General features: G+C 45.1%; 1 protein-coding gene across 3 annotated transcripts in view; it reads right to left on the bottom strand.

Moving 5' to 3' along the window:
* Positions 1 to 15,138, bottom strand: part of LOC110527334 (prostaglandin F2 receptor negative regulator) — a 44,938-nt gene that overhangs the window by 9,745 nt on the left and 20,055 nt on the right. For all 3 annotated transcript variants that reach the window (XM_036984406.2, XM_090240127.1, XM_090240128.1), the window contains 5 exons: positions 11,891 to 12,210; positions 11,670 to 11,790; positions 5,424 to 5,643; positions 5,122 to 5,306; positions 4,233 to 4,340 (listed from right to left, as the gene is read on the bottom strand). In XM_036984406.2, the coding sequence (XP_036840301.2) occupies positions 4,233 to 4,340; positions 5,122 to 5,306; positions 5,424 to 5,643; positions 11,670 to 11,790; positions 11,891 to 12,210 (954 nt within the window). The remainder of the gene's footprint in view (positions 1 to 4,232; positions 4,341 to 5,121; positions 5,307 to 5,423; positions 5,644 to 11,669; positions 11,791 to 11,890; positions 12,211 to 15,138) is intronic.

Here is a 15,138-nt window from a genome sequence, read left to right as displayed (position 1 = left end):
TGAGAGTGAGTTGTCGTCACAACCCGGCTCATGGGAAGTGACAAAGAGCTCTTATAGGACCAGGGCACAAATAATAATCAACCAATTTTCTCTTTATTTAACCATCTTACATATAAAACCTTAAGTCATCGAAAATTGTGAATAACTCACCACAGGTTAATGAGAAGGGTGTGCTTGAAAGGATGCACATAACTCTGCAATGTTGGGTTATATTGGAGAGAGTCTCAGTCTTAAATAATTTCACAGTCTGTGCCTGTATTTAGTTTTCATGCTAGTGAGGGCCGAGAATCCACTCTCACATAGGTACTTCGTTGCAAAGGGCATCAGTGTCTTAACAGCGCGATTTGCCAAGGCAGGATACTCTGAGCGCAGCCCAATCCAGAAATCTGGCAGTGGCTTATGATTAAATGACATTTTCACAGAAATGCTCGTTTCTGGACGAGAGGCAGGGCACGAAAGGGATAACGAATTCAGTTTGTGTCATCCGTTTCAGGAAAGTACCTGCGTAATTGAGCACCCAACTCACTCAGGTGCTTCGCTATATCACATTTGACATTGTCCGTAAGCTTGAGTTCATTTGTACACCAAATAAGCAAAGAAATGACAGTCCATCATTACTTTAAAACATGAAGGTCAGTCAATGCAAAACATTAAGAACTTTGAAAGTTCCTTCAAGTGCAGTCGCAAAAACCATCATGCCCTGTGATGAAACTGGCTCTCATGAGGACTGCCACAAGAAAGGAAGACCCAGAGTTACCTCTACTGCAGAGGATAAGTTCATTAGAGTTACTAGCCTCAGAAATTGCAGCCCAAATAAATATATCACAGAGTTCAAGTAACGGACACATCTCAGCATCAACTGTTCAGAGGAGACTGTGAATCAGGCCTTTATGGTCGAATTGCTGCAAAGAAACCACTACTAAAGGACACCAATAATAGTAAGAGCCTTGCTTGGGCCAAGAAACACGAGCAATGGACATTAGACCGGTGGAAATTTGTCATTTGGTCTGGAGTCCAAATTGGAGATTTTTGGCTCCAACCGCCGTGTCTTTGTGAGACGCAGTGTGGGTGAACGGATGATCTCTGCATGTGTATTTCCCACCATAAAGCATGGAGAAGGAGGTGTTATGGTGTGGGAGTGCTTTGCTGGTGACAAAGTCTGAGTTATTTAGAATTAAAGGCACACTTAACCAGCACGGCTACCACAGCATTCTGCAGCAATACGCTATCTCACCTGGTTTGGGCTTAGTGAGAATATCATTTGTTTTTCAACAGGACAATGACCCAACACACCTCCAGGCTGTGTATTTTACCAAGAAGGAGAGTGATGGAGTGCTGCATCAGATGACCTGACCTCCACAATCCCCAGACTTCCACCTAATTTAGATGGTTTGGGATGAGTCAGACCGCAGAGTGAAGGAAAAGCAGCCAACAAGTGCTCAGCATATGTGGGAACTCCTTCAAGACTGTTGGAAAAGCCTTCCAGGTGAAATTGGTTCAGACAATGCCAAGAGTGTGCAAAGCGGTCATCAAGGCAAAGGGTGGCTACTTTGAAGAATCTCAAATATAAAATATATTTTGATTACTACATGATTCCATATGTATTATTTCATAGTTATGATGTCTTCACTATTATTCTACAATGTAGAAAATAGTAAAAATAAAGAAAAATCCTTGAACAAGTAGAGGTTCTGAAACTTTTTGACAGGTAGTAAGTAAGTAAATATATATATATATATATATACCGTTTAAGGGTTTCTCTTTATTTGTACTATTCTGATCAATTTAATGTTATTTTAATGGACACATTTTTTTTGCTTTTCTTTCAAAAATAAGGACATTTCTAAGTGACACCAAACTTCTGAACGGTAGTGTATATATTTGTTTTAAAATGTGAATCACGTTATTATACCCCCGACGACATTTGGGAATTTTATTTGGGAATACATGCTATCACTGTGGATTACTCAACATTTACACCAAACCATCAGTCACACCAGCTACTATCCAGTTTCTCTCCTAGACATCTGCTCCCCAAGTCTCTCTGCCATTTGGTTTCATGTGGTATTGTTGACAGTTTTACAGCACCTCACATATCCGACATCAACAGCATTAATATGGGGATTAAATATGCCCCTCTGTAAGAGAAGGAAGAATAAATAGTGTGTGTGTGTCCGCGCGCTAAGACAAAGGTTGGGTAACACCATCCGGTGCATGACTAAACAGAACACACACCTACCCACGTGAGTTTAGGACACCGCAGATGGCATGGTTGGGCAAAACCATATCAGTCGGCACATGACTAAACTAAACAAACCACCGCCACACCTGAAGGAAACGAGATGTATCGGTTTCAGTATTAGTAGGATTAGTTGGAAGAATTTGGCTTGAATAGTGCGTCACAATACCTACTGTGAGGCATCATGACCAAGTTAATACGAAGGTAAGTCTGACTCATGGAATTCTTAAAGCTACAGGTCAGGGTCTGAAGGCTTTTACTCCAGCCTAGCTCTAATTAATTAACACCTGATTCAACTAAATCAGAGGTCTTGATAATCAGCTGATTGGTTGAATTGGGTATGTCAGTGCTGGGATGGAACAAAAGCCTAGGCTACACCTGAAAGCTCTCACCACTGTCGGAGAAAATTCTGCCGTCGATTGAGAAGACAAAATGCCATTCTAACCAAAAAAAAGCCATGAGCTAATTAACAGACTAACAGTGTAGTTCAGTAATACCATTCCCCTGCAGCCTTCCAGCTGTCTCCCTGTAGGTAACTAACTAAGTGTAGTTCAGTAATACCATTCCCCTGCAGCCTTCCAGCTGTCTCCCTGTAGGTAACTAACTAAGTGTAGTTCAGTAATACCATTCCCCTGCAGCCTTCCAGCTGTCTCCCTGTAGGTAACTAACAGACTAACAGTGTAGTTCAGTAATACCATTCCCCTGCAGCCTTCCAGCTGTCTCCCTGTAGGTAACTAACTAACAGTGTAGTTCAGTAATACCATTCCCCTGCAGCCTTCCAGCTGTCTCCCTGTAGGTAACTAACTAACAGACTAACAGTGTAGTTCAGTAATACCATTCCCCTGCAGCCTTCCAGCTGTCTCCCTGTAGGTAACTAACTAACAGTGTAGTTCAGTAATACCATTCCCCTGCAGCCTTCCAGCTGTCTCCCTGTAGGTAACTAACAGTGTAGTTCAGTAATACCATTCCCCTGCAGCCTTCCAGCTGTCTCCCTGTAGGTAACTAACTAACAGACTAACAGTGTAGTTCAGTAATACCATTCCCCTGCAGCCTTCCAGCTGTCTCCCTGTAGGTAACTAACAGTGTAGTTCAGTAATACCATTCCCCTGCAGCCTTCCAGCTGTCTCCCTGTAGGTAACTAACTGTGTAGTTCAGTAATACCATTCCCCTGCAGCCTTCTAGCTGTCTCCCTGTAGGTAACTAACTAACAGTGTAGTTCAGTAATACCATTCCCCTGCAGCCTTCCAGCTGTCTCCCTGTAGGTAACTAACAGTGTAGTTCAGTAATACCATTCCCCTGCAGCCTTCTAGCTTTCTCCCTGTAGGTAACTAACTGCTATGTTCCACCATCAGGAAAAGAAGCTGCAACTGACCATAAGATTACCATGACATTCCATTACGTTCTCTGATATGCACGTGAATAACAGGAAGGCGTATGTGTGTATGCATGTGAATACACACACACACACCGACAGCTGGGGTTCTGAAAAATGACACCCCCCACTTGCATAATCACACAATCACATTCAGACAAACACACACAGCTGCTATGAGCAGAACTCTCTGTTCTGATCTCTGACCGGTCTCGTGTTCGACTGGACTGAAGAATATAGAAAGATAACAATATGAAAGAGACAGAGGAGGAGGAGAAAGGAGACAGAGACCGACAGACAGAGACACAGAGTTATGTAATCTAATGGCTGAGGGAGGGAGAGGAAGACAAAGTGATAGAGAGAGTTGATAAGAGAGAATGAGACAGAATGACTTCCAATAAGAGATCACACTGCACTCCTCCCTGAGCTGGGAGAACGGGAGAGATTGAGTGCAGAAAGAACGGTGATAAGAGAGGCAGGATGAGGACAGGAGGAAGGGAGGAGAGGATGGAGAGATGTGAACAGGACAGCTGATAAGAAACTAATTAACTCTCAACACTGGAAGGTTGTGTCTTATGGATACAGCTATAACCTGATGAGAGTGTGTGTGTCGTCCCCTACCTGACTTGGGGGATGCTCCAGAGATGCTGAGGGCACACACCATCTTGGCGGTCTCCCAGGGATACAAAGTGGTGGTGTCAGAGCGGATGGCCACAGCGAACGAGGGGCCTACAGGAAGGAACACACAGAGGTTAGAGGTCAGGGGTTACATTCACTGTGTTAACACCCCTAACACTGGTCCTTCGCCAGGTCTTTCAAAGGTGTTCATCCAAACAGCTCCTCTCAGCTCACTGACCCAGTCAGAGTGTGTGTGTGTGTGTATATAAGCACCTACAGAGGGACTCAGTATGGTGTCTCCTCTAACACATGTTCAACACACACACACGATAAAGAGAGCCAGTGATACGGATCATTGCGGCTTCTAACTGATTTGTCCAGGAGAGGTTGGTTATGGGGTGCCGTTTTGAAGCTTCCACCCCACAGAGAGGAAGAAGGGCTGCAGGTAGCCTAGCGGTTAGGAGCGTTGGACCTGTAACCGAATGGTTGCTGGTTCGAATCCCCGAGCCGACTAGGTGAAACATCTGCTGATGTGCCCTTGAGCAAGGCACTTCGCTATATTTGCTCCTCTAAGACGCACTGTATTAGAGCGTCTGCTAAATTACTCAAATGTAAGAGAGAGAGCGTGCGTCTTTCCACAGTGAGAGAGAGCTCAAAGGGTCTACCTCACCAGAGACAGTAGTAGAGGTTTCAGTAACTAGTTACATCTCTCTAACGAACATCAAACACAGCCAACTAGGCCGATGCAGGGAATGTGAGAGTATATTTAGGGTTCATGTGCGAGAGCATATTTAGGGTTCATGTGCGAGCTTCAGTAAAAGTCTAGTGGGTATAGACTCAGTAGGACACATGTAACTCAGTGGTGGTCAGGGTGTGTGTTCTATCCTCGTACCAGTTTCCTGGAAGTTGATCTGGACCTTGTTGGACTTGGCGCTGACAGCTTTGGTCCAGGCCTGGCCTGGTTGTTTGGTCCAGGCGGTGATATCACACCAGTAGAAGCCCCTGTCACCCTGCTGCACTCCGGCCAGACGGAAGCGGAACTCAGCCGGACCCGTCTTAGTCAGAACCAGGCTGTCCCTGGGAGCCAGAACCCAGTTTACTTTCAACATAGCTCACTAGTAATACCACAACAACTTCATTCATCTTATGAGACATACTGCTCAGTACTGTGTGTGTGTGTGTGTGTGTGTGTACCTGCGGTTAGGGTCGGTAGCCCCTCCATGTTGTAGTACAGAGTCAGGACTGAGAGAGAGGACAGTTCTAGTGGCAGAGTCCACACTGTCCTGAGTCTGCACCAGCACAGAGTAGCCCGGGTCCTGCAAGTGCACATGGGATATGGTACAGCTCATCTCAAAAGTGGCTCCGCCCGCCACCGCCTCACGCACACGCTGTGCCACGGCGGTTAGAGACGGACCTGGAGGGAGACAGATCAATCAATCAATTAATAATCAGTGAGTCAGTCAATCACCAAAATGTTCATCCTTAGGACTTAGAAAGCTGCCTGGAGCGCAACCTAAATCAAGGACCATGAGAGCAACTGGGATTTGTGCGATAGTGTGGGCCGGGTACCGAGGTAATGGCAATGGAAGCAGTGCAATCAATCAAGATAGAGCCTGAAGCTAGTAGAGTGGTAGGGAGTAACCAGGACTACAGACAGACACTTGTAACCTAACAACCAGCTGTCTGTAGTAACCACAGGGACTGAGTGGACAGACCATCAGTAGGAAAGTCCGGACTTCATGAATGGACAAAGACACTGACTGAGCTCTGCAGAGAGATGGACAGAGAGAGTGAGACGAAGAGGGAGAGAGAGAGAGAGAGATGAACAGAGAGAAAAGGGGAATCCCAGAGTTGGTGGGAGGAAACAGAGGAAGACCGAACTAGAGGGAGAGACAAAAACTCCCTACTGTATATCCTCATCACATCGCTATTCAGTAGCTATTACACTAGATCACCATCATCTAACCAGCCTTACAGGGTTCACAGAGTTCAGTTTGTGTGTGTGTGAATGCCGAAAGGCAACTGTTGAGAACTATTTAGACTCAAATCAACAGAGGAAACTAGGACTCCTAGCTGTCACTCAGGGCAGCTGTCTAGGTCCCTTACTTTACTCAAGTCATGCCACCTGCTTTGACTAAATGACTCAACACTATACACGTCAGCAGATACTACAGCGACTGAAAATGACTGCAACGATTAACAAAAAGCTGCAGTTAGTTTGAGTGGGTGGCAAGGAATAAGTTAGTCCTAAATATTTCTAAAACTAAAAGCAATGCATTTGGGACAAAATCATTCACTAAAACCTCAACTAAATCTTGTAAGAAATAATGTGGAAATTGAGAAAGTTGGTGACTAAACTGCTTGGAATAACCCTGGATTGTAAACTGTCATGGTCAAAACAGTTTACAACAGTAGCTAAAATGGGGAGAAGTCTGTCCATAATAAAGCTCTGCTCTGCCTTCTTAACAACACTATCAACAGGGCAGGGCCCACATGCCCTGGTTTTGTCGCACCTAGACTACTGTTCAGTCTTCTGGTCAGGTGCCACAAAAAGGGACTTCTGCAATTGGCTCAGAACAGGGCAGCACAGCTGGCCTTTGGATGTACACAGAGAGCTAACATTAATAATATGCATGTCAATCTCTCCTGGCTGAAAGTGGAAGAGATTGACTTCATCACTACTTGTTTTTGTAAGAAGTGTTGACAAGCTGAATGCACTGAGCTGTCTGTTTAAACTACTAGCACACAGCTCAGACACCCATGCATACCACGCAATACATGCCACCAGAGGTCTCTTCTAGAGGTCGACCGATTATGATTTTTCAACGCCGATACCGATTATTGGAGGACCAAAAAAGCCGATATCAATTAATCTGACAATTTTTTTTATTTGTAATAATGACAATTACAACAATACTGAATTAACACTTATTTTAACTTAATATAAAACATCAATAAAATACATTTAGCCTCAAATAAATAATGAAACATGTTCAATTTGGTTTAAATAATGCAAAAGTGTTGGAGAAGAAAGTTATAACATGAGACTTCAATATTCCAAGGTAAGAGGTTTTAGGTTGTAGTTAATATAGCATTTATAGGACTATTTCTCTATACCATTTGTATTTCATATACCTTTGACTATTGGATGTTCTTATAGGCACTATAGTATTGCCAGTGTAACAGTATAGCTTCCGGCCCCTCCTCGCCCCTACCTGGGCTCGAACCAGGAACACATCGACAACAGCCACACTCAAAGCATCGTTACCCATCGCTCCACAAAAGCCATTCAGAAACAGTATTAGCGCACACCCAGCTAACTAGCTAGCCATTTCACATTGGTTACACCAGCCATTAGGCTGATCGGCTTGAAGTCATAAACAGCGCTGTGCTTGTGAAGAGCTGCTGGCAAAACACACGAAAGTGCTGTTAAAATTAATGATTATGGGCCTGCTGCTGCTCAGTCAGACTGCTCTATCAAATCAGACTTAATTATAACATAATAACACACAGAAATACGAGCCTTTGGTCATTAATATGATAGAATCCGGAAACTATAATTTCGAAAACAAAACGTTTATTATTTCAGTGAAATACGGAACCGTTCTGTATTTTATCTAACGGATGGCATCCCTAAGTCTAAATATTCTTGTTACATTGCAAAACCTTCAATGTATGTCATAATTACGTACAATTCTGGCAAATTAGTTCGCAATGAGCCAGGCAGCCCAAACTGTTGCATATACCCTGACTCTGCGTGCAATGAACGTAAGAGAAGTGACAATTTCACCTGGTTAATATTGCCTGCTAACCTGGATTAGTAGTTATAACTAGAGATTATGATTTATTGTTTTTTATAAAGATAAGTTTAATGCTAGCTAGCAATTTACCTTGGCTTCTACTGCATTCGCGTAAAAGGCAGGCTACTCGTGGAGTGCAATGGTTAGACCGTTGGACTAGTTAACTGTACGGTTGCAAGATTGGAACCCTGAGCTGACAAGGTGAAAATCTGTCGTTCTGCCCCTGAACAAGGCAGTTAACCCACAGTTCCTAGGCAGTCATTGAAAATAAGAATGTGTTCTTTAACTAACTTGCCTAGTTAAATAAAAAAGGTATAAATAAAAAAAAAAATTTTTTTTTAATAATCGGAAATCGGCGCCCAAAAATACAGATTTCCGATTGTTATGAAAACTTGAAATCGGCCCTAATTTATGGGCCATTCCGATTCATCGGTCGACCTCTAGTCTCTTCACAGTCCAAGTCCAGAACAGACAACGGGAGGCGCACAGTTCTACATAGAGCCATGACTACATGAAACTCTACTCCACATCAAGTAGACCACCCTCCCTATTGTATATAGTTCTGTCCTTAAGCTATTCTTGTCCTGTTTTATGTCATGTTTCATGTTTTGTGTGGACCCCAGGAAGAGTAGCTGCTGCTTTTGCAACAGTTAATGGGGATCCTAATAAAATACCAAACCCATGCAAGCAGTAAAATTAGATTTAAAAAACAGAAAACAATTCCCCTTATGGAACAGGGGGGACTGTGAAGCAACACAAACGTAGGCACAGACACATGCATACACACGCACACATGGATTTTGTAATGTAGTTGTGGTAGTGGTGGAGTAGGGGCCTGAGGGCACACTGTGTGTTGTGAAATCTGTGAATGTATTGTAATGTTTTTAAAATTGTATAACTGCCTTCATTTTGACAGACTCCAGGAAGAGTAGCTGCTGCCATGGCAGGAACTAATGGGGCTCCATAATAAATACAAATACTCACACGCCAAACTGACTGACACCATCTCTGGTATGTTAGAGACTGATGCATCCGTCTGTGTGTGTGTGTGTGTGTGTGTGTGTGTCCTAGGCTTCTGGTATGCCATGGTACAAGGCTTTCCTGTTGTCAGACATACAGTGGGGCAAAAAAGTATTTAGTCAGCCACTAATTGTGCAAGTTCTCCCACTTAATAAGACGAGGCCAGTAATTTTCATCATAGGTACACTTCAACTATGACAGACAAAATGAGAAAAAAAATTCCAGAAATCACATTTTTAATGAATTTATTTGCAAATTATGGTGGAAAACAAGGATTTGGTCACCTACAAACAAGCAAGATTTCTGGCTCTTACAGACCTGTAACAACTTCTTTAAGAGGCTCCTCTGTCCTCCACTCGTTACCTGTATTAATGGCACCTGTTTGAACTTGTTATCAGTATAAAAGACACCGGTCCACAACCTCAAACAGTCACACTCCAAACTTCACTATGGCCAAGACCAAAGAGCTGTCAAAGGACACCAGAAACAAAATTGTAGACCTGCACCAGGCTGGGAAGACTGAATCTGCAATAGGTAAGCAGCTTGGTTTGAAGAAATCAACTGTGGGAGCAATTATTAGGAAATGGAAGACATACAAGACCACTGATAATCTCCCTCGATCTGGGGCTCCACGCAAGCTCTCACCCCGTGGGGTCAAAATGATCACAAGAACGGTGAGCAAAAATCCCAGAACCACACGGGGGGACCTAGTGAATGACCTGCAGAGACCTGGGACCAAAGTAACAAAGCCTACCATCAGTAACACACTACGCCGCCAGGGACTCAAATCCTACAGTGCCAGACGTGTCCCCCTGCTTAAGCCAGTACATGTCCAGGCCCGTCTGAAGTTTACTAGAGAGCATTTGGATGATCCAGAAGAAAATTGTGATAATGTCATATGGTCAGATGAAACCAAAATATAACTTTTTGGTAAAAACTCAACTCGTCGTGTTTGGAGGACAAAGAATGCTGAGTTGCATCCAAAGAACACCATACCTACTGTGAAGCATGGGGATGGAAACATCATGGTTTGGGGCTGTTTTTCTGCAAAGGGACCAGGACAACTGATCCGTGTAAAGGAAAGAATGAATGGGGCCATGTATTGTGAGATTTTGAGTGAAAACCTCCTTCCATCAGCAAGGGCATTGAAGATGAAACGTGGCTGGGTTTTTCAGCATGACAATGATCCCAAACACACCGCCCGGGCAACGAAGGAGTGCTTCGTAAGAAGCATTTCAAGGTCCTTGAGTGGCCTATCCAGTCTCCAGATCTCAACCCCATAGAAAATATTTGGAGGGAGTTGAAAGTCCACGTTGCCCAGCAACAGCCCCAAAACATCACTGCTCTAGAGGAGATCTGCATGGAGGAATGGGCCAAAATACCAGCAACAGTGTGTGAAAACCTTGTGAAGACTTACAGAAAACGTTTGACCTCTGTCATTGCCAACAAAGGGTATATAACAAAGTATTGAGATAACAAAAGTTTATCTACAAGTTATCTACAAGTCCATGCCAGGTAAAGCTCCGCCTTATCTCAGTTCACTGGTCACGATGGCAACACCCACCCGTAGCACACGCTCCAGCAGGTGTATCTCACTGATCATCCCTAAAGCCAACACAACAATAATTTGGCCGCCTTTCGTTCCAGTTCTCTGCTGCCTATGACTGGAACGAATTGCAAAAATCGCTGAAGTTGGAGACTTTTATCTCCCTCACCAACTTCAAACATCTGCTATCTGAGCAGCTAACCGATCGCTGCAGCTGTACATAGTCCATCGGTAAATAGCCCACCCACTTTTTACCTACCTTATCCCCATACTGTTTATATTTATTTACTTTTCTGCTCTTTTGCACACCAGTATCTCTACCTGTACATGACCATCTGATAATTTATCACTCCAGTGTTAATCTGCTAAATTGTAATTATTCGCCTACCTCCTCATGCCTTTTGCACACAATGTATATAGACTCTCTTTTTTTCTACTGTGTTATTGACTTGTTAATTGTTTACTCCATGTGTAACTCTGTGTTGTCTGTTCACACTGCTATGCTTTATCTTGGCCAGGTCGCAGTTGTAAATGAGAACTTGTTCTCAACTAGCCTATCTGGTTAAATAAAGGTTAAATAAAAAAATAAAATAAAAATTGACCAAATACTTACTTTCCACCATAATTTGCAAATAAATTCATTAAAAATCCTACAATGTGATTTTCTGGATTTCTCTCATTTTGTCTGTCATAGTTGAAGTGTACCTATTATGAAAATTACAGGCCTCATCTTTTTAAGTGGGAGAACTTGCACAATTGGTGGCTGACTAAATACTTTTTTGCCCCACTGTACATTGGCGCCTCTACTTCCTCTGCCATGTCTGTTGAGCAGCCAACATGAAACAAGCCAATGTTACATGGTAATGTTTTACATCCTCTAGCTTGGACTCCCATCCAGAACACACGTCCCTTATTACCTCAAACACATCACATAGAAAACAAATGAACATAGCAGAATGACAAATGTATTAAATAGCAACATTGCTATATTCAGGTGGTTTCATCAAAAGAGAAATAAAAAAGGAAGGAGGGAGGAGAAGAGCGAGATGATGTGAGAGCGTCATCACTACTTACGTTTGGGTTCCCATCGGACGGTCAGAGGGGGGGTGAGGAACTCTGCTGCCTCCTCCATTCCACCCTGCCTAGAGGGAGTCCACGCTGTCACACTGCACGCATACGCCCCCATGTCCACGTCCTGACGGTACACACACACACACCTTGTTAGCAGCTCTTGCTTTAATACAAACTTGTCTGTCTAACAAATGATTGTGCTTGAGGTACACACACACACCTACCTGTGTACGTAGGAAGCGGAGCTTGAATGTATCCGGTTCTACTCGGGTCAGAACGATGGCACCAGACTCCAACCTATCATGGTACAGCGTCCCAGACTTCAGGTTGCCGTGGGCATCCAGGGAACCAATAGGGAGGGTGGTCTGTGTGGTTGTCAGGCGGTCGCCGGGTGGACCAGGAAGTGGTGTGTACTCCCAGGCCACGCCCAGTCGGCCCCCTGCAAGGAAGTGAGTGATGTTGGTCACATGACACGCCAGCTCTGTGGGGTCACCTGTGACCTGCGGGGTCGACGAGGGGGTAAGGGTCACTGCAAAATTTGGCTCTGGAGGGACAGAAAGATGGGGGGAGGAGAGAGCGAGAAACATTAATAAACAGACTCTAAATGTCAGTAAAGGGACATGGTGAAATAACATCCACAGTAATGTTGACTCCTGCTGTATACAGAACCAGATCAGTTAAAAATGAATAATCTGGAAGCCACTTCACATCCACTAAGGTAGTGGTGAGCAGGCCTCTTCCCTGTCTGTAGCCATGAATCCAATGGGTGGTGTGTGTGTGCGTTAGGGATGTGCACGGTTATCTGAATATCCAATGGGTGGTGTGTGTGTGTGTGCGTGCGTTAGGGATGTGCACGGTTATCTGAATATCCAATGGGTGGTGTGTGTGTGCGTTAGGGATGTGCACGGTTATCTGAATATCCAATGGGTGGTGTGTGTGTGTGCGTTAGGGATGTGCACGGTTATCTGAATATCCAATGGCTGGTGTGTGTGTGTGCGTTAGGGATGTGCACGGTTATCTGAATATCCAATGGGTGGTGTGTGTGTGTGTGCGTTAGGGATGTGCACGGTTATCTGAATATCCAATGGCTGGTGTGTGTGTGTGCGTTAGGGATGTGCACGGTTATCTGAATATCCAATGGCTGGTGTGTGTGTGTGCGTTAGGGATGTGCACGGTTATCTGAATATCCAATGGCTGGTGTGTGTGTGTGCGTTAGGGATGTGCACGGTTATCTGAATATCCAATGGCTGGTGTGTGTGTGTGCGTTAGGGATGTGCACGGTTATCTGAATATCCAATGGCTGGTGTGTGTGTGTGCGTTAGGGATGTGCACGGTTATCTGAATATCCAATGGCTGGTGTGTGTGTGTGCGTTAGGGATGTGCACGGTTATCTGAATATCCAATGGCTGGTGTGTGTGTGTGCGTTAGGGATGTGCACGGTTATCTGAATATCCAATGGCTGGTGTGTGTGTGTGCGTTAGGGATGTGCACGGTTATCTGAATATCCGATGGGTGGTGTGTGTGTGTGTGCGTTAGGGATGTGTATGGTTATCTGAATATCCGATGGGTGGTGTGTGTGTGTGTGCGCGTTAGGGATGTGCACGGTTATCTGAATATCCGATGGGTGGTGTGTGTGTGTGTGCGCGTTAGGGATGTGCACGGTTATCTGAATATCCGATGGGTGGTGTGTGTGTGTGTGCGCGTTAGGGATGTGCACGGTTATCTGAATATCCGATGGGTGGTGTGTGTGTGTGTGCGTTAGGGATGTGCACGGTTATCTGAATATCCGATGGGTGGTGTGTGTGTGTGTGTGCGTTAGGGATGTGCACGGTTATCTGAATATCCGATGGGTGGTGTGTGTGTGTGTGTGCGTTAGGGATGTGCACGGTTATCTGAATATCCGATGGGTGGTGTGTGTGTGTGTGCGTTAGGGATGTGCACGGTTATCTGAATATCCGATGGGTGGTGTGTGTGTGTGTGTGCGTTAGGGATGTGCACGGTTATCTGAATATCCGATGGGTGGTGTGTGTGTGTGTGTGCGTTAGGGATGTGCACGGTTATCTGAATATCCGATGGGTGGTGTGTGTGTGTGCGTTAGGGATGTGCACGGTTATCTGAATATCCGATGGGTGGTGTGTGTGTGTGTGCGTTAGGGATGTGTACGGTTATCTGAATATCCGATGGGTGGTGTGTGTGTGTGTGCGTCGTTAGGGATGTGCACGGTTATCTGAATATCCGATGGGTGGTGTGTGTGTGTGTGCGTTAGGGATGTGCACGGTTATCTGAATATCCGATGGGTGGTGTGTGTGTGTGTGCGTTAGGGATGTGCACGGTTATCTGAATATCCGATGGGTGGTGTGTGTGTGTGTGCGTTAGGGATGTGCACGGTTATCTGAATATCCGATGGGTGGTGTGTGTGTGCGTTAGGGATGTGCACGGTTATCTGAATATCCGATGGGTGGTGTGTGTGTGTGTGCGTTAGGGATGTGCACGGTTATCTGAATATCCGATGGGTGGTGTGTGTGTGTGTGCGTTAGGGATGTGCACGGTTATCTGAATATCCGATGGGTGGTGTGTGTGTGTGTGTGTGTGCGTTAGGGATGTGCACGGTTATCTGAATATCCGATGGGTGGTGTGTGTGTGTGCGTTAGGGATGTGCACGGTTATCTGAATATCCGATGGGTGGTGTGTGTGTGTGCGTTAGGGATGTGCACGGTTATCTGAATATCCGATGGGTGGTGTGTGTGTGTGCGCGTTAGGGATGTGTATGGTTATCTGAATATCCGATGGGTGGTGTGTGTGTGTGTGCGTTAGGGATGTGCACGGTTATCTGAATATCCGATGGGTGGTGTGTGTGTGTGTGCGTTAGGGATGTGCACGGTTATCTGAATATCCGATGGGTGGTGTGTGTGTGTGTGCGTTAGGGATGTGCACGGTTATCTGAATATCCGATGGGTGGTGTGTGTGTGTGTGCGTTAGGGATGTGCACGGTTATCTGAATATCCGATGGGTGGTGTGTGTGTGTGTGCGTTAGGGATGTGCACGGTTATCTGAATATCCGATGGGTGGTGTGTGTGTGTGTGCGTTAGGGATGTGCACGGTTATCTGAATATCCGATGGGTGGTGTGTGTGTGTGTGCGTTAGGGATGTGCACGGTTATCTGAATATCCGATGGGTGGTGTGTGTGTGTGTGCGTTAGGGATGTGCACGGTTATCTGAATATCCGATGGGTGGTGTGTGTGTGTGTGCGTTAGGGATGTGCACGGTTATCTGAATATCCGATGGGTGGTGTGTGTGTGTGTGCGTTAGGGATGTGCACGGTTATCTGAATATCCGATGGGTGGTGTGTGTGTGTGCGCGTTAGGGATGTGCACGGTTATCTGAATATCCGATGGGTGGTGTGTGTGTGTGCGCGTTAGGGATGTGTACGGTTATCTGAATATCCGATGGGTGGTGTGTGTGTGTGCGCGTT

Source organism: Oncorhynchus mykiss, chromosome 7, assembly GCF_057628025.1.
Source record: "Oncorhynchus mykiss isolate SJ-2025 chromosome 7, ASM5762802v1, whole genome shotgun sequence".
NCBI classification, from domain to species: Eukaryota; Metazoa; Chordata; class Actinopteri; order Salmoniformes; family Salmonidae; genus Oncorhynchus; species Oncorhynchus mykiss.
The sequence above is the reverse complement of the archived record's forward strand: the minus strand, read 5'-3'. Positions and strand labels throughout refer to the sequence as shown.